This window comes from Eublepharis macularius, chromosome 4, assembly GCF_028583425.1.
Source record: "Eublepharis macularius isolate TG4126 chromosome 4, MPM_Emac_v1.0, whole genome shotgun sequence".
In the NCBI taxonomy this organism is placed as follows: domain Eukaryota; kingdom Metazoa; phylum Chordata; class Lepidosauria; order Squamata; family Eublepharidae; genus Eublepharis; species Eublepharis macularius.
The window spans coordinates 117,956,075-117,980,578 of NC_072793.1; the positions used below are offsets into that span (position 1 = coordinate 117,956,075).

The 24,504-nt window shown below is 45.7% G+C and overlaps 1 protein-coding gene across 4 annotated transcripts in view; it reads right to left on the reverse strand.

Moving 5' to 3' along the window:
- TASOR (transcription activation suppressor) overlaps positions 1 to 24,504 on the reverse strand; it is a 101,111-nt gene that overhangs the window by 61,208 nt on the left and 15,399 nt on the right. For all 4 annotated transcript variants that reach the window (XM_054976219.1, XM_054976217.1, XM_054976216.1 and 1 more), the window contains exons 6-8: positions 23,590 to 23,748; positions 23,131 to 23,252; positions 15,144 to 15,175 (exon numbers count right to left, since the gene is read on the reverse strand). In XM_054976219.1, coding sequence (XP_054832194.1) covers positions 15,144 to 15,175; positions 23,131 to 23,252; positions 23,590 to 23,748 — 313 coding nt within the window. The remainder of the gene's footprint in view (positions 1 to 15,143; positions 15,176 to 23,130; positions 23,253 to 23,589; positions 23,749 to 24,504) is intronic.

The following is a 24,504-nucleotide window of genomic DNA, read 5'->3' on the forward strand; positions in this document are numbered from 1 at the left end:
AAACCTCTACAGGATCTGCTACCTTGAGACAACCTTTTGTTAAATTCAAAGTTTATATATTCAACAGAAATAAATTTTCAATAGTAATGCACCTAAGTTCACAATCTGTCTTGCTACAACTGGTAGAGTGCTTACAACTTTTTTATGCAGAGAACTTCCACACTACCTTTACCAATATTAATATCTAAGACAACTCATAATGCTATTAAAAAGTTTAGAATAAAATAACTGCAATTTAAATAGGATTATTAGCCCAAGCCGCTGCTCTTTTCAGTACTGCTAAAGGATCTGGAGAGGGTCGACTATGAGCAGTTTTGCCCTCATCTTAGCCCCCAGAAGATCTGCTACTGCAGACTGTCACTGTTATTCATTTAACTTGATTTATACACTGGGGACTCAAAGCAACTTACATCATTCTCCTCTTCTCCATTTTATCCTCACAACAACCCTGTAATGCAGGTTTAGGCTGAGAATGCAGCCCAAGGTCATGCACTGAGCTTTCATAGCAGAGTAAGGATTTGATCCTGAGTTTCCCAGATCCTAGTGTGACATTAACCAACTCTACCACACTGGTTTTCATATTAAATATGGAACTCCATTTAAAAGGACAAACAAGGTCTAGCTAAAAGGAGAACGTCAAGAAAAAACAACAATACAGATCAAACAGTTGAAAGAACGGCCAATAAAAACTTCCATGAAACAAGAGGCTTGGGAAAAGAGAAATACTTCTGCCTGATACCAAAAAACAAAAACAACCCCCCCTCCCCCCAGCAATTTGGGGACCAGATTAACTGATGAGAGCTGAATAAGCAAACTTTTAGTGACGTCTCAGAACCTACAGGCCTGATTTCATTACCATCCCCTGGAATTAATCTGAGGCAGTCACAAACCTGCCGTTTAAAAAGACAATACTGAAGGATAACAGTGTTGCACTTACCTGTAACTGCTGTTTGTCCCATGTCTTCTGTGTAGGAACAAATTGGGACTGTGCAGGCACAGGCCAACCTCGGAGAGATTCTAAAGCTCAAAAAAGTTCTAGAGGAGCACTCTGACCCAGCAACCCGCATGCACAGTCATTCCTGCCAAGCTGCATTGTAGGTCGGAGCACCCCCTCCTTTCCCTCAGTTCTCCCAAGCCGCCACAGAGCAATTAACAATTCAGAGCATTCTTATAGTGGGGCAGGAGGAAGGGAATGTGTTCCTCCACAGAAGACACTTGATGAACAGTTACAGGTAAATGCAACACTGTTTTCATTGAGAAGACCTCAATGAAACAGAGACTGTAGCACAGCAATTCCCACAGCTGCATCAGCTCTGGAGTTAGTGTCAACAGAGTAATGTTGGATGAATGTGTTTGTAGATGACCGAGTAGTGGCCTGACAAATGTCTCGGAGGGGAGTTCCTCGTGTGAAGGCAACTGAAGATGATTGAGCTCTGGTGGAGTGTGCTTTCACCGTAACAGGACAGGAAATCTTGGTCATGTTGTAACACCATCTGATAGCCACCTGGAAAGGGATTGCTTGGAAGCAGATAAACCCTTACGCGGTCCAGCATAACAAATAAAAAGAGCCTCTGACCTATGAAAAGGTGCCGTTCTTTGTAGGTAATACAGTAAAGCCCTTCTAATATTTAAGTGATGAGCAAAGTCACCTTCTACTGAAGGTGAAATTTAGAGACCACCTTAGGTAAGAATTGAATGCTAGGATGTAAAATCACTTTCTGTGGGGAAAATTGTAGAAATGGTGGATCCACCCTGAGAGCACCCAATTCACCCACCCTTCTAAGGGGAGTGATGGCAATCAAGAAAGCTTCCAGGACAACAGAGCAATAGAACATTGGGACATGGGTTCAAATGGTGGCAGCATAAGTTGAGCTAAAACCAGTAATAAATCCCATTGGGGAACAGGAGGAACCCTAGGAGGGAATGTATTAACAGCCCCTTTCAGGAAGTGTTTGGATGCTGGATGGGAAAACACTGTCCTGCCATTAATGGGTTCATGGAAAGCCAAAATGGCTGCCAAATGAACCTTAATCGAAGAGAACGACAACCCTGTAAGTAACAATTCAAGGAGACAGTCAAACACTTTAGAGGGGGAACAGGAAAAAGGGGAAAAACCAAGGTTATTAACACACTTCATAAATCTATCCCACTTAAACTTATAAGCAGCTCTGGTTGATGGTTTCAGAGCTTATAGGAGGATCTGGGTCACTCCTCTAGAAAAGGGGGCGTGATAAAAAGCAGGTGCCAAGCCGTTAGCCTGAGGAATGACACATCATGATGGAGAAGTGGACCTCTCAATAGTAGGTCTGGTTCCATTGGTAAGTGTAGAAATTGCTCCTTGGCCATGCTCACTAGGGTGGGAAACCAAACCCTGGGGATTAACGGGATCAGGGGAAATGCATAAAACAGCCCTGATCCCATGGAACCTGAAAAGCATCCCCTAAAGATTTCGGGTTTCACCCCCGCCAGGGAGCAAAACATCCTGGCCTTTGTGTTGGTGGAATTTGTGAAAAGATCTATGTCTGGAAAACTGCATCGAGGGAAGATAGGGTGTATGTATTTCTCGTTGAGGGACTACTCATGATATGGATGGAAGAGCCGACTGAGGGAGTCTGCTCTGGTGTTCAACATGCTGGCTATGTGAATTGCCTGAAGAAGCACATTGTTGTATATGGCCCACATCCAGATTTGCATTGCAGCGGCACAAAGGGTGCTTGTTCAGGTAGTACAGCGTCATGGTGCTGTTGGTGTGCACCTGAACCCTCCAGTTGCGTAAGATGCCTGCAAAGGAAACAAGGGAGAAGCAAATTGCTCTCAATTCCAAAACACTGATGTGCAATCGAATCTCAGAGGGGAGCCAAACACTCTGTGTGGAAGGTTCCTCACAACGTGCCCCCCAGCAATGTCCAGGGGTTAAACACCAAAGGGGATCCCTCTAAAGATACCGTCATCCTGAGTCCACCAGTAGACTGACCAGATGACTAACCTTGGAATCAAGAGACAAGCATGCAGGGATTCTCTAAGGGAAGCAAAATGCCAGAGGAACCAGTTCTGTATGGGCCTCATAAACAGTCGAACGACAGGTACCACACTGGTAGCTGAAGCCATCAAACTTATTAACCTCTGGATAGCCTTAGCAGGTTGGAAACATTTACTTTGGAAGCGAGGTATAAGGGACTGCAGTGATTGAGCCATATCCTGAGGTAGAAATGCTCTACCCTCAATAGCATTAAGTCTGGCCCCTATAAATTGTATATCCTGAGTGGGCGAGAGGATCAACCTTTTCCAACTGAACATGAGCCCTACCTCAGACACAGTTCTAACAGTTAAAAGTCACATGCTCCAAGAGAAGCTCCTGTGACCGGGCTACCAGGAGCCAGTCATCAAGGTATAGGTAGATGATGCATCCCTTAGCCCTGAGGGAAGCAACTATAGGTGGCATATATTTTATAAACACACGGGGTGCTGATGAAAGTCCAAAGGGAAAGACAGCATACTGATAGACCTCTGATCCATAGAGGAAATGCAGATAATGCCCATAGCTATGGTGTATAGAGATGTGAAAACAGGAGTCCTTAAGATCTAAAACAGCAAACTAGGAATCTGCTTGCAGAAACTGAATGACAGTTGAGAGTTAACATTTAAAACCTTTCAACTTTAATAAACTCATTTAACAAATGAAGGTAAAGGACTAGCCTGACCCCACCATCTTTCTTATCAACTGTGGAGTATCTGGAATAAAATCCCATACAGGAGTCTCTAGGGGGAACCTTCTCTATGGCCCCTTTTTCGAGTAACTCAGAAACAGGAGAATGCAATTCCTGTGAAAGGGGTACAGTTGAACATCCTGACAAAGATAGAGGAGGTAATTCAACAAAACAGAAACAGTAACCAAAAGCGCAACAACTGAAAGGACCCAGCTGTCATCAGTGAGTGCTCTCCATTCGTGACAAATGGGAACAATCTGTTAGAGAAAATCCCGAATTGAGACAGCTGTGGTGGAAATAGTCCAAAAACAGATTTAGAGGCCTTTGTCTGTTTGGGTGATTGTGGCTGGGATTGCTTGTTCTGCGACTTGGAGGAACATCTTCTCCCTGAGTGTTGGTATGGAGTATAGCTCCGCTGCCCTTGATGGGGTAAGAGTACCTATTAGACCATTGTTGGTATGGTTGATAATAAGGACGACTCTGGTAACGGTCCTGGTATCTAGATGAATGTTGTTATTGCTGCTGGTAGTGCTGGGGCAATGACGCCCAAAGAACAGGCCATTAGGTGGTTTTTCTTCATCTGGCTAAGTGAATCGTCCGTTTTCTCCAAAAACAAAGATGTCCCTTTGAAGGGAAAGCCCTCAATTTTCTTTCATCATATGGTAATGCTGCAAATTGTAGCCAGGCATGTCAGCGAAGTACAATAGCAGAGGCCATGGAGCATGCTGAACAGTCAGCAGCATGTTTTCCAGAAGTCATCTGCTGCTTGGCCAGTTTAAAGGCCTCCTCTTGCAGAACTTGAACTAGAGCCCTCTTATCAGTAGGCATGTCCTGGATGTAGGAAGATAAATTTTCCCATAGAAAGAGATTATAAGAGCCCATTATGGCTTGGAAGTTCACTATACAAAAGTTTAAGACTGCAGAAAAGTAGAATTTCCTTCTAATGTTTTCTTCCCTCCTTATTGACTGGGGAAGAGTGGGAACCATGCCTTTGTCTAGATTGCACCTCCTCGGTCACCAGTGATGATGGTTTGGGGTGTGTGAAGAGGAAGGCACAGTCCTGTTGCTTAAGTCTGTAATGCTGCTCAATCTTCCTGGCAGTTGCAGGAGTGGAGGCTGGTGTTTTCCAGATAGCACGGGCAATATCTAGTAAATCCTCCACCGCAGGGAAGGCCACCAAAGAAAGGGACTCTGAGTAGAGCGCCTGCAAAACTTTACTCTTTGGTTTAGTGTTAGATGCTGAAACATCCAAGTCTAATGCCTTGGCTATTCTTAACATCTGCTCTGAAAAGAGCCAAAAGTCCTCTGAAGGTGAAGAAGAAGAGGGATCACCAACAGTCTCTTCCGGAGAAGGGTCTGAGGCAAGATCAGAAATTATATCGGAGTGTGACGCAACATCATACTCATCTCTCGAGTCAGAAAATGCTGGCTGTTTTTTCTGTTGCTGTCGGAACCGATGAGTCGACAATGGAACGGAGATAGATGGTGGTAGCGCTGCAGGTACTTGCACTGATGTGGAGGATAAGAAGGGCGCAGGCTGCAGCCAGAATACAAATTCATGCCAGTTCGGAGGTGGCCCTGGAACCGGCATAGTGAAAGGCCATGGGATCGGAACCAGTGGTGCAGAGGAAGACATCAGAACCAATGGGGTCCAAGTATGTGTCAGTATCTGAATTGGAATGGTGGCGGGAGTTGGATTCAGTGCAGTCCAAGTGTCTGACGACGGTTGCATGGTAGAGGACCCCACAGAAGTGGCTTGTTCTGGAAGACTGAAGCCAGGGAAGCCAACGGAATTGGAAATGAAGTAGGCTGTATCAGTTCCACAGCAGGTATACTGAAAAAGGGGTCCCCTAAAAGGCTGCCACCCTCATCTTCATGATGGAGACTCAGAGTCGGCAGAGGAGAGGGAGTAACTGATGCAGCAATTGCGTCCTCAAGGATCAGAGACGGTGTAGAAGGCACAGAACGCTGCTTCTGATGAGAAGAGGTAGAAGCAGCTCTTTTAGGATGTTTGGATTTAGTCTTAGCCTTCTTAGCTGGCAGTTCAGAAGAAGCTCGTTCAGACGGCCCAGTTCTGGGGAGCGTCTCTTAGTAGATTGGGTCTTGCAGGACAGACACTCAGTCGATTCTGCTGATGCTATCGGTTCCGTTGAATCAGATGGAACCAGTGCTGTTTTGATCTTCAAAGCGTCATAGCTCGATTTATGGGCCATCTGTGATTTTGAACCGGACATGGAGGCCTACTCAGCAGAAGGTTTAGCTGCTGGCTTTTCTGTCCTTGAAAGAACTAGATTCCACACTACTGCTTTGAGTCTTGCCGCCCGATCATTGTGGGACTTTGGAGTAAACTTTTGGCAGAAAGCATTAACTTTATGGGACTTATCCAGACATAGCAAACAGATGCAGAGGAGTTAGCCGTGTTAGTCTGTGGTAGCAAAATCAAAGAGTCCAGTAGCACATTATCACAGGTAACAGATTTCCTTTACAGAGGCGGGGTCTGGGGGAGCTCAGTGGCACCTGGCGTGGGCTTTCGGGAACCACAGATCTCTTTGTCAGATGCATCTGGCAGGGAGAGCTGTGGTTATCGAAGGCTCATACTGCATTGGAATTGGATGGTCTAGCTGTTTGGCTGCTACAAACTAAAAGGGCAAACTCCTTTGAAGCCAACTGATACACACACTAAAAGGAGATGTTTACATATACTAGCAAAGGAATGTTTTGATTGCACCCTCCCCCTTCCCCCCCCTAATTGCCTCTTCTCTCTCCTCCCCTTCTCTCCCTCCTCTTCTGTATTTGACCAGTCTCTGTATCATGCATCTGATGAAGAGAACTTGATTCTCGAAAGCTTATGCTACAATAAAATTGGTTAGTCTTAAAGATAGCAAACAGTGTGTGTGTTTTTCCAAGTGAGTCATCTTTGTGCTCATTTCTCACATTTTTTAAACAGCAGTGTTTGAGACATGGTGTCCAGGACAGCAATAGGCAAAGGAAGAAGATAAAAGCAGTGAAGAGCGAAGTGAGAAAGAACCTCTCTGAGGCGGCGAGAGAACTGAGGGAAAGGAGGGGGCGCTCCAACCTACAATGCAGCCTGGCGGGAAAGAAAACGCATCCATGTTGCTGGGTCAGAGCGCCCCTCTAGAACTTTTTTGAGCTTTAGAATCGCTCTGAGGCTGGCCTGCACCTGCGCTGTCCCAATGTGGGACTGCACAAAAACACGACGACAAACATAAGCATTTGTTTTGGTACAAGAGCTTGGACATTTGTCCATACAAAGAACCTGCTCCAGGGGTCTCCAGCATGTTGCATGGGTGTATGTGTGGCTCTACCTCCTGCAGCAGCCATTTTATGGCTACAGACACTACTTTGTTAGAATTCCAAAGGGGCTCACAGGATCAAAAAGGTTGGGGATCCCAACCTATCCCATTAGGTTGACTGGAAAAAAAAAACATGTGGAAGGAAAACTGAATTACAAGAAAGATCACGTGATCAATTTTTTAATACACCATGTGAAAATAAGAAACTATCTTCATAAGCCAGATGTACAACCTTCTAATCACATGCTGGAAATTATATTACTCTAACATACTGAGGAAAAATGCTACTCTGTTCATATACTATACAACTGTCACAATGACAGGCAATAAAAACTTATTAAATCAGACTGCAATAATGTGTCAACCAGAGATTCAAAGGCCTAGAAAAATCCAGACAAAATCCCCCACCCCCAATTTTTCTAACAGAAAATGACTTATTTTGTTTTGGAATGAGTGGAATGCTTTTTAATGCAAGTTTTTTTCCAGACAAAATGTCTACCATGGGAAAATAGAGATTTGGAGGGCCACTTAATAAAACTCATGTTTTCTTTGAAATTACTGAAATGAAAGACACAGTTTTATTCAAAATCTAGTATGAAAGTTAATCTAGTTTTAGATAATGTTATTTTATGTGTATACTGTAGAAATATACATTTTCAAGATTTTCTTTAAATGTAAATAGTTTTGGCAATATTGAATAGGCTGTGTGTTTAATGATAATACAAGTTCGGTGATTCACAGTGGAATCCTAAAGAGAGTTACTCCAGTCTAATCCCATTGCATTGTCATAACTGTAAAGCTGGTAGCACACCTCCCTCTCCCGAGCACAAATGGAAGCATCTTCCACTTGTGCACAAGTAGTCCTTTAGATCTCAGGCTTTATTTAGTCAAACGAGAACAGATTTGGGGGTGAAGATGCTACTATGCTACTTTAAATGAGATCCACCAACTGTACATTTGAAGTTATCTTAAAAGGCAGAACTGCCTGTGACAGTGGCAGACACATGTCTTTGAATATGATTGCCACCAACAATACAGTGGTAAGATAAATGATCAGTGCAGAAGCAAAGAAAAGGTGTTGATACTAAATTCTTCTTCTGCCTGTCACTTTCTCCACACCCCTTTTCAGCTAGCAGTTGTACTACAAGAACAAAAGCACTAGAAAGAAAATGGAAGGAAATTATTTTTTAAAAACTACACAAAAAACTTCTGTTCCAGTTGTTACAGAGAATTTTCCTTTAAAAAAGTTATTACACATTTGCTTAATTTGCTGTTTAAGAAACTAAGCACTCCCCCACCACGAAATATTTTTCTGTTAAAGCCTCAGATTACTTTAGACAAGGAAGTGAGCTTTCCAATATCCCCATCTTTCATTTCAAAGATATCATTAAATGTGTCTCAAGATAGGTTTAGGCTAGGGAATTCTGAAGGGTTCTCTGTACTTTTCCCAAAGTTGCAAGGAAAAAGAACTGTGGGCATTTCTACTACAGCATGATGATACTCTGCCCTATAAAACAGGGTTAACATACCTGTAACTTATGTTCATCGAGTTCTTCTGTGCTGACACACATGGGGACTGCGCAGGCGCAGGCCAGCCGCCAGAGAATTCTTTAACGCTTCCATAGCTCCGAAGGGGCCGTTTGTCGCGCGCCTCAGCAACCGTTTTCCCGCCCAAACGGTCACATGTCTTCCCAGCGACCAACGGCTCCTTCCCTCAGTTCTCCCTTGCCGCCGCTATCCAATACACATAGCCATAATCCTTTAAAACATCAATTTCGTTATAATCATATTATCGTGCATTGGAATTCACAGCGGGGTAGGAGGGAGGGATGTGTGTCAGCACAGAAGAACTCGATGAACATAAGTTACAGGTATGTTAACCCTGTTTTCATCTTCGTTCTTCTGTGCCTCCACACATGGAAGAGTACCAAGCTTCACAAAATAAGGAAGGTGGGGTGAAATCCAACTCAATTTTATTATACAACACCAGTCCTAGTACCAGGACCAAGAAATAAATAAATAAATTATTGTTCAGTAACATTTAACTTTTCAACAAACATATATACATATATACATATATACACAAAGTGTCATTGTCAGTTATTACAATAATACCCTCCAGTATCCCTTTAGGAAAACAGGGAGTGGAGGACAGCTTTGGCTACAGAAACCTCTTACTCTGCATTGACATCCATAACATAGTGTTTAACAAATGTGTCAGCAGAGGACCACGTAGCTGCCTTACAGATATTAACCAGCGGCACATCCCTGATGAGTGCCAAAGAGGCTGCTTGAGACCGTGTGGAATGGGCTCTGACCTGCAGCGGGCAACCCACCCCAGCCAGAGAATAGGCCTTACTAATGGCCGACACAATCCACCGTGACAGGGTTTGCGAAGATACCCTGTGACCCTTGTCCTTGGCCCCGAAACAGACAAACAAGTGGGGCCCATTACGGAAGTCCTTTGTCCTATCCAAATAGAAAGCCAAGGCCCTCTTCAAATCTAAGGTATGAAGGGCCTTTTCCCCTTTGGAAGATGGCTGCAGAAAAAACGCAGGCAGCGTAATTTCCTGCGACAGGTAGAAGGCAGACACCACCTTAGGCAGGAACTGAAGGCATGGCCGCAGGACCACCCTATTACTGTGGAATAGGAGGAAGGGAGGGTCAGCCCTAAGTGCTGATAGTTCACTAACCCTTCTGGCAGACGTTACAGCCACCAGAAATGCCACCTTGTATGACAACAAATCCAAGGGGCACGTAGCCATGGGCTCGAAGGGAGGCAGCATCAGCCTCGATAGCACCAGAGACAGAGACCATTGAGGCACAGGAGGTGACACAGGGGGATAAAGATTGAACATCCCCTTCAAAAACTGGCGGGATTTACAGTGTGAGAACACCGTGCCACCGTCTACTCGGGCGTGGAAGGCTGAAATAGCCGCAAGATGGACTTTGAGGGAGGTAACTCTTAAACCCTGCTCCCTCAACTGGCATAGATAATCAAATATGGGCCCCAGGGGGCTACTGGCAGGCACCACTCCTCTAGCAAGCGCCCAAGCCTCAAACCTACGCCACTTAGCCTCATAGGACCGTCTAGTGGACGGCTTCCTAGCATTCAGTAAGACCCTCTCCACCTGATCTGAAAATGCTACTGGTGGGGAACTATCCGCCAGGCTGACAGGTGAAGCTTTCCGGGGTCGTGATGGAACAGGCTCCCGTTCCGCAGGAGATCCTGCTGGGGAGGCAGACTCACGTCCGTCCGTTGGGACAGCTGCAGGAGCTTGGGAAACCAAAGCTGCCTCGGCCAAAAGGGGGCCACAAGGATGCAATCCGTCCTGTCCTCCTCTATTTTGCAGAGAACCCTGGGAATCAAGGGGAACAGTGGAAACATATAATGCAACCCTTGGGTCCACATAAACTGGAAGGCATCCCCAATAGAGAGGGGGTCGCTCCCTGCCCTCGAACAGAACCTCTGGGCCTTGGTGTTTGCTGCAGTCGCGAAGAGATCTATGTCCGGTTGGCCCCACATCCGGAAGATCGGCCCAATGTACCCTACGTTCAGATCCCACTCGTGATCCAACAAGAGGACCCTGCTCAGGGCATCCCCCCGAGCATTGTCTGAACCTGCCACGTGTATAGCTCGAAGCATTACACCATTCCGAATTGCCCACTGCCAAATGAGCGTGGACTCCCTGCAGAGAATCATAGATGCCGTGCCCCCTTGCTGATTTAGGTAGTACATGGCAGTCGTGTTGTCCGTCTGCACCAACACCTGGCGATTTTGTAGCAGCGCTGCAAGGGACACAAGTGCAAAACGAATGGCTCTTAGTTCAAGCACATTAATATGGAGGTTCTTTTCCCTCTCTGACCAGACATCTTGCACACATACATCACCACAATAGGCCCCCCATCTCAGCAGGGACGCGTCAGTGGTCACTGTAACGTCAGGATGCTGGTAGCCAAACAGGGTACCCTTAAACAAGTTGTCATCAGACAGCCACCAGTCAAGGGAGGATAGAATAGCCCTAGGTATGGAGAGTTTGAGAGACGGAGGGTGCTGCATAGCATCGTACCTCCGTACAAACCAGTTTTGGAGCGGACGCATATGGAGTCTAGCAAAGGGGACCACAGAGGTGGCTGCCGCCATATGACCCAGCAAACACTGGATGGAGCGGACGGACTGGAACCGTTTCCGCTTGAACATGGATACCAGACCCTTCAGTGACTTAGCCCTCTCAGGGGGGAGCAGCGCCTTACCCTCTACAGAGTCTAAAACCGCTCCAATATAGGAGACGTTACAGTTGGGCAACAGCTTAGACTTTTCAAAATTTACCAGGAGCCCCAAGCGTTTGCAAGTGCTCAGTACTAATTCTATGTCTTGCACCAGCTTAGACTCCGAACCAGCCACGATGAGCCAGTCATCGAGGTAGGGAAAGATAGTGCAGCCTTCCTCCCGAAGGAAGGAGACCACAGGAGCCACACATTTGGTGAATACACGTGGTGCCGTGGATAGACCAAAGGGCAGCACCTTATACCGGAAAACGCTTTGCCGGTAAACGAAGCTCAGGTATTTCCTGTGCTCCTCACGTATCCCCACATGAAAATAAGCGTCCTTCAAATCGAGGACAGCAAACCAATCCCCTTTCTTCAGCAATGAGATCACAATTGACAGAGTGACCATCTTGAACTTAGTAACCTTTAAAAAGGCATTAAGGCCCCTCAAATCTAGAATGGGGCGTAAACCTCCATCCTTCTTGGGGACCAGGAAGAACCTAGAGAAGAACCCCCTTACAGATTCCTCATAGGCCATTTCTTCCACAGCGCCCTTGGCCAACAGCGACACTATTTCCGCATCTAGCTCTGCCATAGTATTATTTACAGCCGTTAGAGGTGAGCTACACCTAGGCAGTTCTAAAAATTCCAGCCCGTATCCCATATCAACGATCATTAAGACCCATGAGTCAGATGTTATTGACTCCCAGTCAAAGATGAAAGGCTTAAGCCTGTCGGAAAAGTTCAGGGATGCGGCTGGATCGTCCCATCAATACTGCCTTCCAGGACCCTGCTGATCCTTCTGCTGGGCCAAGGGTTGAGGTGCACACGGTTTGAAAGACCTACGCCTCCTAGGCTGCTGAGCAGGAGTGTAGTGCCGCTGTGGGTAGGCAGGGTACTGCTGGTAGAAAGGCCGCTGTTGCTGGTACCTGCCCTGGTAGTGATACGGCGTGTACCGCACGGCGTACCGTGGCCTGGGTGCAGGTTTGTCCGCTGGTGCCAACCCCAAGGAGCGCGCAGTCTGCCTGTCCTCCTTTTTCTTCTTGAGGGCCTCATCAGTCGTGGTAGAGAACAGAGAATCTCCTTCAAAAGGTAGGCCCTTGATCCTAGACCTCACATCCTGCGAGAGAGCCGTTGACCTGAGCCAGGAGTAACGTCTGAGGACCACTGCTGAAGCCATCCCACGCGCAGCAGTGTTGGCAGCATGGCTCCCAGCGTTCATTTGCTGCTTGGACAGCCGAACAGCCTCCATCTGTAGCAGGAACACCACAGCTTTTTTGTCAGGTGGCAAGTCCCCGACGTAGGACGCCAGCTTCTCCCATAGGTAAAGTTGATAGCCAGCCATGATTGTTTGGTAGTTGGCTATCCTGAGGCCTAGGGAGGAAATAGAATACTGGCGCCTACCCATTGCGTCGATTTTTCTGCCCTCCTTATCCGGTGGTGCGGAAGAGGGGCCCGACTGACGAGGCTGGATCTCCTCGGCAACCAATGAGGAGGGTAGAGGGTGTTTTGCAAATGACTGCCAGGTGCCCTGCTTGATCTTGTACATCTGCTCTATTCTTTTTGATGTAGCAGGTTGATCACAGGGCACCTTCCATACCTTCTCCACAATCTCCTCTACCCCTTCCAGTATGGGGAAGCCCACCGTCGCTGGGTTGTCCCCGTAGATCCGACGCATGAGCTTATCCTTGGTCTGTGGCGTGGCCGAGGAGATATCCATCTCAAGGGCTTTTGCCATGCGAGCCATCTGGTCGGAGTAGATCCGAAGATCCTCGTAAGGGGAGCTGGTACTGGGCGCCACGTTGTCATCTGGGGACGGTTCTGACCACGACTCCGATCGGTAGCCCCCGGCGCTCTCAGCCTCCTCCTCATCGGAACCGATGACCGACTCGTCTCCCCAATAGGGCGGAGGCAGCCAACCCTGCCTCGAGGTGGATGGTCTCGGATCCGCATACTCGAAACCGGCAGGCACCCCCTCCCATTGGCAGCGATAGGCCGGAGGGTTGTAGGAGGCCTGGCGATGACGCGACTCCAAGGAGTGTCCGGAACCAACACTCCCCGCCTCAGAATGGCGCCGACCGTGGATGGAAGCTGCAGGTGACGGTCGGTTCCGACGGCCAGTCAACGGGCTCGGATCCATAGCCGGGGAGAGATCGGCCATAACCACCTCGAAAGCCCCCGGATCCGGCACCTCCTCTGGAACCGGTGAGTCTAGGTGAGGGGAAGGCATATGAGGGATCACTAACACCTCCTCAGCTGAAGCTCGACGCGGTGAGCGGGAGTGCCGACGCTTAGTCTTCTTGGGCTTCTTCCTCGGTGGCTCGGAAGAGGCCCTCGGAACCGACGCCCCCTTGGAAGACGGGCTCGTGGTGGAACTTGGCCTCAGTCCCGACACCTTGCCCGAAGTCGACTTCCTCGGCACCGCAGCAGTCGTCAGTTCCGAACGTGGACTCGGCACCACAATCCTCGGATCCGAGTCAGACGCCCTCGGATCCGACCGAGACGAAGAAGCGCTCCGGGGCGGTCGCACTGACCCCTGCGCCGGAGAGGCCGCTCTCGACGCCGTGGCACTCATCGGCCAAGATTTCGACGCCGACTTCACGGACGCCGCTGAACCCGCTCTTGAATGCCGCTCGGCAGAGGGGCCAGGGCCGGCCTTGGGGGAGGGCAACGGAGTGGTCTCAGACATCACCGTCTTCCACAAGGACGAGTTAAGACGGGCCTGTCTATCCTGCCGGGCCTTGTGGGTAAAGCCCTGGCAGATCTTGCACGCCGTGACATTCTGGGTCTCCCCCAGGCAAAATAAACACAGCTCATGGCCATCTGTCTGGGCCATCTTTGTGTGGCACTGGATACAGTGCTTGAAAAGAGCTTTAGACACCATTTCAGGGTCAGGCAAAAGAGTAGTCAAAAACAGTCCGAGTTATAATTACCGAGTCCAGAACAAGATCCAAATCAGAAAGACGAAGAGTAGTCAAGTCCGAAGTCCGAAGTCAAAAAGCCAAATTCACCAGATCAAGTAATAAATCACTAAAGCACGGAGCTGCAAAGCAGACGTTCTCTCCAAGCGGCGGCAAGAAGAGAACTGAGGGAAGGGGCCTTTGGTCGCTGGGAAGACATGTGACCGTTTGGGCGGGAAAACGGTTGCTGAGGCGTGCAACAAACGGCCCCTTCGGAGCTATGGAAGCGTTAAAGAATTCTCCGGCGGCTGGCCTGCGCCTGCGCAGTCCCCATGTGTGGAGGCACAGAAGAACGAAGATGAACTATTATGTTACCTTAACACTACTAGGCAACTTCAGTCTTCTACTTTCACTTTCCTGTTGTTCCATTTTTTTAAATATGTAAGCAAGTAATACAAAAAATACTTTTGAAAATATCATTGCACAAAGCAGACTTAGGCAAACTAAGCAAATACTGAATCTTCAGATTATTCTGATTGTATAATTTAACAAAAAAGTTGGATTTAAACAACCAAAGGTAACAACACAGTTCTATCCATTCTGGTGAACTACAGGCATGAATCTTTGATAACAAGGCAATTTTCTCTATGCATTTTACAATGGTATACTTCTTTGAAGAGATAGTAGCTATATAATAAAACATTCCTTGAAGCTACAACATTTGAAAGCCAAGGAAATCAAGCCCGTAAGTATATACAAAAGGCACTCAATTCAACATTCCTGGGCTCCTAGGCACATGAACATATAGCTGAAATATGTTAGCCAAATAGTCTCTCAAATATGTAGCCAAATAGTCTCACCACAATTATTATTTTCAAGTAACTGACCATCCTTGAATAGCTTGTATTACTGTACTAACACATGGCATACAATTTCATTTGTTATATTCTTACCTGCATTCTTATCCATGTTAGAAATCTTTGATCTACAAGGGAAACATATCATTAAATCAAATTAGAAGTTCTCTTATGTAGTTTACTGTTTTATGTTCTTATTAAATTCATTAAAATACTTATTTCCCTTCTTTCACCAAAAAGGTGGCTGACATTTACAAAACAGAAAAAATAATAAAATTAAAATAAAAAACAAATGAAAACAAATCAGGAGCAAATAAAACAACATAACTCAGTACAGCAGGATTTGAGTCCAGTATCCCATTGGATTTTAGGGTATGAGCTTTTGAGAGTCAGAGCTCCCTTCTCAAATACAAGTTATCAGATAAAAGTCATCCTGCTATTCTACTGCAGACTAACATGGCTACCCACCTAATACTAAACATAACCTAGAAATACAAAAATCCCAATAAAAACCAGGAGCCAAAAAAAGAGAAAGATATCACAACCCAAATGCTCCCAAAAAGTCTTTATCTGCCATTTGAAGGGACTAAGAGCCAAACTAGATAAGACAGGCATCCACAAATCTGCCCTAAAGACGTGCCACCATCTTGGAACTCTTTGGAACTCCTTTAAACTACACCACCGGTGCCTAATTCTGGTCACAGCCATCATAGCACTGCAGAGGTCATACTTTCCCTTGTGCTGGTTTTCTGATCCAAAAGGGCACCGGGGAGGGGCGGGGGGGGGGAGTCTTATTTGCCTGTATCCCTCCAGCATGATTTCAGGTCAGAAAAAACTGTGCAGTCAACCAGGATTGGACCCCATGGCGCAGCTTAAAGGAGTTCCTAGTTGGGAACTCATTTTTTTAAATGGTTGCACATCTCCAAGGATGCCATCTCATCTAGTTTGGCCTGAGTAATCTTTTCTACAGTTTTAGTGCCGCTGCTGAAAGGATTCTGTCATATTTAAGACAATGTGGATATACATAATAAAGCCTCTGCTGAAAATTTAAACTTGTTTATGTTTCCAGGACAGAAGAAAGTCTGATATACCCTGGACCTAGACTACTTAGAGTTTTAAAGTAGTTTCCAGGCACACTGGCTGGTTCTTGCCTTTAAGGAGCTAGACTGTTTTGTTTTGTTTTTACTAATTCAACAAGAAGTATATTTATTGAAATATGATATCTTGTTTTTCTTTATGATTCAAGACATACAAATCCATATTTAAAACAAAGTATAATAAAAGCTCAACGAACCCCCAAATGCTTGCACCCTACACCTCATTAAAAGCTCTAGCAAATAAGATGCAGCACTCCTTAGAAACTTTTGGAGATAGTGCTCCACTCACTTAGCCAGGGAAGGAACTACTACAGAAGCAGCACAGGCTGTGGTCAATGCCAGGCAGGCTACATTAAGAGAAGGAACAGCCAGTAGGCGTCAAACCAGAGACCAGTGCTGGTATGTGGGAATATACAGATACAGACTGTCCTTGAGATATGTGGATTCTAGGCCATGACCAGCTTTAAAGGTCATTACTAGAACCTTGAATTGAACTTAGAGACAGGCTTAGAGACAGACTACAGTTGTTTTAAAACAGACAAGTTGTGTTCTTATTGGGTAATCCCTGACAATCAACCCACTGCAATTTTTGGGTTGTCTTTAATGACAGTCCAACATACAGCACATTACTGTAATTCAGCTGTGAAGTTATAAAAGCATGGATTGGTGAAGCAACACTGGCTGAGTCTACAAAGAAAAGCTGACAAACCAAATGCTGTTTTGCTGGCCTTGACTGGGCATAAACATGGAATATAAATATTGCAAATAAATAGATACAAAACATTCTTGGCTATCACACCAACCTGCTTTTCAAAGTTGGGTCCATGAGCACCATATTACATCCCCAAAACTGGCACTAGCTTCAAACAAAAAGCGTTCTTGCAGTATAACTTAAAGCCAAAAGTACCCTACAGCCATTTGCTGTCCTCAATCCAATTTGAAAGCTGCCTTCTATCTGTAACCTCAAGCAACAATGCTGAATTCTCAGTTTACATAGGCTTGTAAACATACTCCATAAAATATCGGGAATGTTGCTAAGGATCATTTACAGTTAGTCAAATGTTGATGTTTAGTGAACCAGACCAATGCATATTATAATTTGCTACCAAGTACTTGCCCACACTTACTTTCCCCTCCAAAAAGGAACTGCTTCTTTGATTTCTAAGGGGGAAAGGCAACAGTGATACACTTTACATGGGGACGAAATGTAACCCCCAGACAATGAAGTCACCAGCACCTGGATAAAGAACTCTCAGTTGGTGCCCAATTACAACCCTTTTACTTTGTCACAAAGAACTCAGCAATTTCTCAAGGAGAAGGAAATGATTTAAGGTTTTGAGAACTGAATCCTTGCTATTCTGTCATGTATCTGCTTAAACATTCCTGAAGTAGACCCTTCCCATCACATGACTTACCTTTCTGTTAAATGCTGCACGTAGCCATCTTAAATAGTTAAAAAGTTCCTGTAATCTTGGACTTCAAGAGCAGACTAATCAAGATCCTCAAACTACTGGAAGAACTAGTTATATTATTCTCCTAACACAACCGTGGGAAGCCACCCAGTTTAGGAAACCGGTTATGAAAACTTTCTTCCCAATATTACAAGTTAATTGCTGTTGCTAGGGTGAACAGTACAGGAAAAATGACTCAAAGGCCTGCAAACATCCTTCTTCTTATGAAGATATTTATAAGGATCCGCTTACCATTTATATATTTTCCTACATTCCAGCATTGTCTGTCACTGTGCAGTGGCATTTTCCAAAGTTCATCTTACTGCTAATTTACAACCCTAGTCATGAGATCCAGTTCCATGTACAAAATTTGCATATTATTTATTTACTTAAAACATTCCTATGCCACCTTTCCACCCAATTCATGGTCCCCAAGGAGGCAAATATGTTTACTTCAAACACAAATATATATGCTGGCCCCAAGCTGTTCAGAGCTTTAAAGATCAGTAACATCACTTTTAATTGGGAGTCAATGTAGATGGAACAAGACGGGAATGATATAGTCCCTACAATCCACTCCAGTCACCGTTCTGAATGCAGCATCCTTTAACAACTGTAGCTTCCAGACAAGCTTCAATGGCAGCCCTATGTAGAGTGTACTGTGGTAATCTAACCTAGATGTTACCAGGTTTTGAAGCCTCTGGGCTTAACTGAAGCAATTTTCTCACAGTCTGACCTCTGTCCACTACCTGTCCAACAGTGAATAATTAGGCAATGTTCCATCTTTGATGGATTTCTGCTTCATAATATGGCTCTTTGCGTAAGAATGTCCAAGGCCTTATCCCAACAATTACAAGCAGAACTGACAATGGGTAACAAGTACTACAAAAATTCGATGAAACAGCCCTGTGATCTTCTGTTTTTCTGGATCCAGAACCCACCTTTATCCACCAAAAGGCAACACAGGCCCCAATAAGTTCCAAGTATGTGATAGTCACATGACAGGAAGGCCAGAGGTATGACCTCATCTGTGTTAAGGACAGGACCACGGGTAGCAGACAAGAGAACCAGGAACTGGAAACAAGCTGTGTGCCAGTAGGTGTACCAGAGGAAAGAAAAAGCCAGAAACTAGCAACATGGAGAAATTCTCTCCAGTGGTTACGGATCTTGTCTCACTGTTCTACTGCTCCCCTCTGTGGAGAGCAAGACAGGAGGCATGATACTCGTTAAAAATAGCTCTACAAGGGCTTGTGAATGACAATAGTTTCAGGTGAGTAGCTGTGTTACTCTGTAGTAGTAGAATAAACTTTAAGTCCCGCAGCACCTTAAAGACCAACAGAATTTTCCAAGGTATAAACTTTTCTGAATCAAAGTTCACTTCATCGGATACAAACAGAAATGAAAATACACCAGCCCTTACTTCCAGGTCAGATCTGATAGATCTTCATTTCAATTTGCACCTGATAAAGTGAGCTTTGACTCATGAAAGTTTATATGACTGAAGATAGCAATCAATTATCTGAAGGACATTCAGACAGGCAACTACTGTTCTAATACTGCAGAATGGAAATAGTCTAAAATAATAACATTCCTATGTGTATACAGAAGTCTATAACACAGACAGGATTTTAACTCAGATATACCAAATACGCATCGAGATGGGTAGCCGTGTTAGTCTGTCTGGAGCAGTAAGACAGAGCAAGAGTCCAGCAGCATCTGTAAGGCTAACTATCTGAAGAAGTGAGCTGTGAGTCACAAGAGCTCGTACCCTACCCCAGATACACATGTAATACTAACCACAGTACGGGTAAAAAATACTCAAGGGACTCATATGATGAACAAAACTTTCCTTATGGTGTGGAACATGAGACACTTCACTAAAACAAAATGAGACACTTGCACCTAAATTCAGTTTATCAAGGTTTTGACAAAAGAAAATTGGTCTATAGGGCAGTGTATGGATCATATGGGATAAAACGGGATACAAAAGTACAGGCTTAATGAATCATTTGTATCGAGCGTATCAGTAAGCAACTTTTATGGTACACTTCCATTTCCAGTTCTTTAACAAAAATATACTAATTATACACTCAGGAACATGATTAAAAATAACAGTAAAATGACAATTTTAGAACAATTTTATTTATTTATTTAATTCCATTTGTAGTCTGCCCTTCCCACAGTCTGCAGGCTCAGGGCAGATCACATACATCTAAAACACACAATAATAATTTACATTAGATACATTTAAAATCACTTCAAACAATAATACAATATTTAAGTATTTTAAAAAATCTATATAAGGCAGCACCAAAACAATCAATTGCTATTACCCATCAATCAATAATTCATATTCAGCAGAGCAGCCGTTAGGTCGTGGACGGTTCTATACATGGAGGGACTCAATGTCCTCTATTCGGCCGACGGAGACCCGACTCAGCCCCAACCATACACCCGGCGGAACACCTCCGTCTTACAGGCCCGGCAGAAGGATAGCACATCCTGCCGGGCCTTGGTCTCATTTGACAGAGCGTTCCACCAGGTTGGAACCAGGACCGAAAAGGCCCTGGCTCTGGTCGAGGCCAGGCAGGCCTCTCTGGGACCAGGGACCACTAGTAGTTGCTTCTCCTGATCGGAGCTTCCTCTGGGGCACATATGGGGAGAGGTGGTCCCGCAGATGCTCAGGTCCCAGTCCACATAGGGCTTTATAGGTAAGTACCAAGACCTTGAATCTGATTCAGTACTCCACTGGTAACCAATGCAGCTGGTGTAATACCAGTGTTATATGTGCACCACCAGACACTCCGGTGATGATACGCGCCACTGCATTTTGGATCAGTTGTAACCACCGGATCAGACTCAGGGGAAGCCCTGCATAGAGCACGTTACAGTAGTCTAACCTAAAGGGGACCATTGCTTGGACCACTGTAGTTAAATCACGGGTCGAAAGATAAGGGGCAAGCTGTCTGGTCTGCTGAACATAGAAAAACAAGGACCTGGCAACTGCTGCAACCTGGGCCTTCATATTCAAGGAGGCATCTAGGACCACCCCCAGGCTCCTGACTCTCGAAGCTGACGTAAGCAGCATCCCATCAAGGGCCGGGAGCTGGAGCCCCGAATCCACGCACCCATGACTCAAGTACAGGACTTCCGTCTTTGTGGGATTTAATTTCAGCCAATTCTGTCTCAACCATCCAGCCACGGCATTAAAAGCATGCTCCAGGACATTTGGGGCAGAGCCAGGCCAGCCGTCCATCATCAGGTATAACTGGGTGTCATCCGCATACTGATGACACCAAAGTCAGAAACTTCACACAAGCTGGGCGAGGGGGTAGATATTAAACAGCAGTGGGGAGAGTATTGCTCCCTGCGGTACTCCACACACAAGTGGACGGCGGGACGACAACTCCTTCCCCTGTGCCACCCTCTGTCCCCAACCATGGAGAAAGGAGACAAGCCACTGTAATGCTGTCCCTTGTATCCCCACATCGGCGAGGTGGTGGTTCAGAAGGTCATAATCGACCATATCTAACGCTGCTGAGAGATCTAGTAATATCAGCAGCGCCGCTCCACGTCAATCCAGCAGTTTGCGAAGATCGTCCGTGAGGGCGACCCGCAATGTTTCCGTCCCATGTCCCGGGTGAAAACCAGAATAGAAGGGGTCCAGGGCTGAGGTATCCCTTAGGAAACTCTGCAGCTGTTTCTCCGTCACCCAATCACCTTACCCAGAAACGGGAGGTTCAAAACTGGGCGGTAACTGACCAGGTCAGCGGGATCCAGTGAAGGCTTCTTCAGAAGGGGCCATACCACAGCCTCCTTCAACACCCCAGGAAAGATCCCAGAGCTCAAGGACAGATTAATAATAGCCTCCCAGGTACCCCGTAGTTCATCAGCACTGGCTTTCACCAGCAACAACAGACACAGGTCCAGGTGGCATGTGGCAGGCCTCACTGCCTGCAGGATCCTATCAACCTCATCCCCGGAGAGAGGGCTGAATTGCTCGAAAGCAAGCCCTGAAGACAGCCAAGGGGCCTCTAGTTCACATACTGTGTCAATCGTGGCCAGTAGGTCATAGCAGAGATTTTATCAGCAAAGAAGCTCACAAAAGCCTCGCAGCTAATATCCGAATTCAAATTTGAACAGTCTCCCCCCGAAAGGGAGACTAATGACTAAACCACATTAAATAGTTTTGCCGGGTGTGAGCTAGCTGATGCGATGTAGGCTGCATAAAATTCCTTTTTCAGTCTTCACTGCCACCTCATAAGCAATCTATAAGATGTTCTTGCCTCTTTGTCCTGAGTTCACCGCCACATGCGCTCAAGCCGTCTTAGCTCCCACTTCTTCCGCCAAAGCTCCTCCGTATACCAGGGGGCTCGGCGGATACAGGGGCTAAGAGGGCGACAGGGTGCAATCTCGTCGATGGCTTTGGAGAGTCGGACCTGCCAGTCCTCCACCAGCTCATCCAACGAGCCGCCATGGAACATTGGTTCTCACAGAGCATTCTGGAACCCAATTGGATTCATAAGTCTCCACAGGTGAGCATAAATTAGCTCGCCGCCCTTGCAAGGAGGGGGGGGGGTGGCATATCCATCCGGGCTTTCAGGACCGCATGGTCTGACCATGGCACTGCCTCTATTGTATCCGGAACCACATTTGTCCCTCCCCCGAAAATCAAATTTAGTGGCCTGCTTTGTGTGTAGGAGCCGATACAAACTGGGAATGTCCCAGTGCTGCCATCAGGCCCACTGCCTGCATAGAGGTGGCATCATCGACGTGGAAATTGAAATCCCCCAGGACAATAAGCCTGGGGCACTCCAATGCCCACCCTGACAGGGTATCTGCTGATGCGCTAGGCGGTCGGTACACCAGAGAGATAGCCAGACTTTCCTTGGCATTCCACACTAGGCCCACATAATCAATGCCAGCAATTTCAAGGACAGGGAGCGGCCTGAAAGAGAAAGCCTCCCAGATAAGAATTACCACCCCTCCCCCCCAACCCCTCATTCGAGACTGATGGAGGACTTGAGTACCCCGGAGGGGGGGGGGTCAGTTCACCAAAGGCCACTGTTTCGCCGTCCCTCACCCAGGTCTCGGTCACGCATGCCAGGTCCACATCTGCCACTGCAAGAACATCTTGCAGGGTTATGGTCTTATCATTTATGGACCTGGCATTGCACAACATCAGTGTTGAAGGGGGGCTTTTTTCCCTAGCTCCATTACCTGCGTGTCTTGGGATGGGATGTAGGCTGGAAGGACACCGAGCCTCTCCATATCTCCATGGCCTTCTCCTCATAGACTGCGTCCCACCACTATATCTCCCATGTCCCCAGAGGACTGGGATCCCCAATCTCATTTCAGCTGCCCTCCCTCCATCCACCATCCCTCTATAACAAGTAAAATAAATTAGATTGAGACAGCATCCTTACCAGCAACAGAGATAACACCAGATCTAGTCCAATATTGCCATATAAGATAGTCACAAGAAATTTACACTAAATACTACTTATAAAGATGTATCTAGTACTCTTAACTTACCTTGACTGAGGAAAATACTTTTGAACCTTCTCATCCTTGTAAGAAAATGATACAACAGCATATGGACATACATGTCTTGGTCTTTGCCTGATCTCATCAAAGCCATATTCATAGAAATAATACTAGAAACAAATTCAAAATAAATGTACAAAGATGTCAGAAATTCAGTAAAAGTGAAATTGCTTCTATCATGTGCATTCAGAAATTCCTTATTTGACAAACACTACAATTATGTCAAATGGTATTAAAATGACAAAAGCTTAAATGTTATGCTCAGAAACCAACTTCAAGACAAATCTCTACAAAATAATTAGAATACTTCATTTTTATTTTTCACTAATGTTAGAGAACATTCAATGATAAAATTTAAAGGCTGTATTAAAGCTTTTCTTTTATACAAAAACTTACTTGAATTACTTGACAATACTTATGAGCATCTTTTTCAAATAACTCACTCACCTGAGAACGCTCATAAGCTCTGTAAGATAATATAGAATTAATTTTGTTCGCATTCTTTAAAACATGGCATTCATGCTTTGGAGTAGGATCTAAAGCACTTTTTGAGGCTGCGTCCATTGGTTTTACTCCCAGCGTATCACATATGCTTTTCATTTTTCCCTAAATGGAAAGAAGGAGTATTAGAAAAACAGCAGATACAATACACAGGACAAAAAACCTTCATGCCTCCTTCCATCTTACTCCAGATGATCTAAAACATGCTCGTTAGAATTTACTGTCTTCTTAAGACATTTGAAAACTAAGATCTGTCTAAGATACCATTAACTCTTCCTACACACAAGCTTCTCTTTTTTCAGTTCCAAAACCAAAATATGCCTATACAACTAACTGCTGGCATTTAGACATTATGTATAGGTACTCCCGATGTGAGATTCGGGTTTTGCTAATACTGACTCAATCCGAATCAGGCCCGATTTGGGTTGATTCGGTATTCATGAATCAGGGCCAGCATGCTGGTCTCAATTCGGGAATACTGAATCGGAGCAACCCGAAGCGATTCAGGTAGCTTCGGGTTAACCGGGAGCAGCACTTTGATGGCTGTTTGCAATGAAAACAGCCACCAAAGTCCTGCAAAAAACCCCAAGCTTCCTGTACTCTCTCTTAGCAGAGAGGAGGGGGAGAAAGTGTGAGTGAGTCACTACAACCTCCTCCTTCCCCCTCCCATCTTGCAAAAATTGGTGGAAAGCTTGCAAAAATGCTTTTCTTGCTCTTTTGCAAAAGGGCAAGAAAAGTGCTTGCAGGTATTCCGTCCAATTTCACTGGATGGGAGGGGGAAGAGACGAGTACAAGGGGGAGGAGGGAGGGGGATCAGGGAAGAGAGGGGGACTTAGGAGTGTCCAATCCTGCAGCAGCATT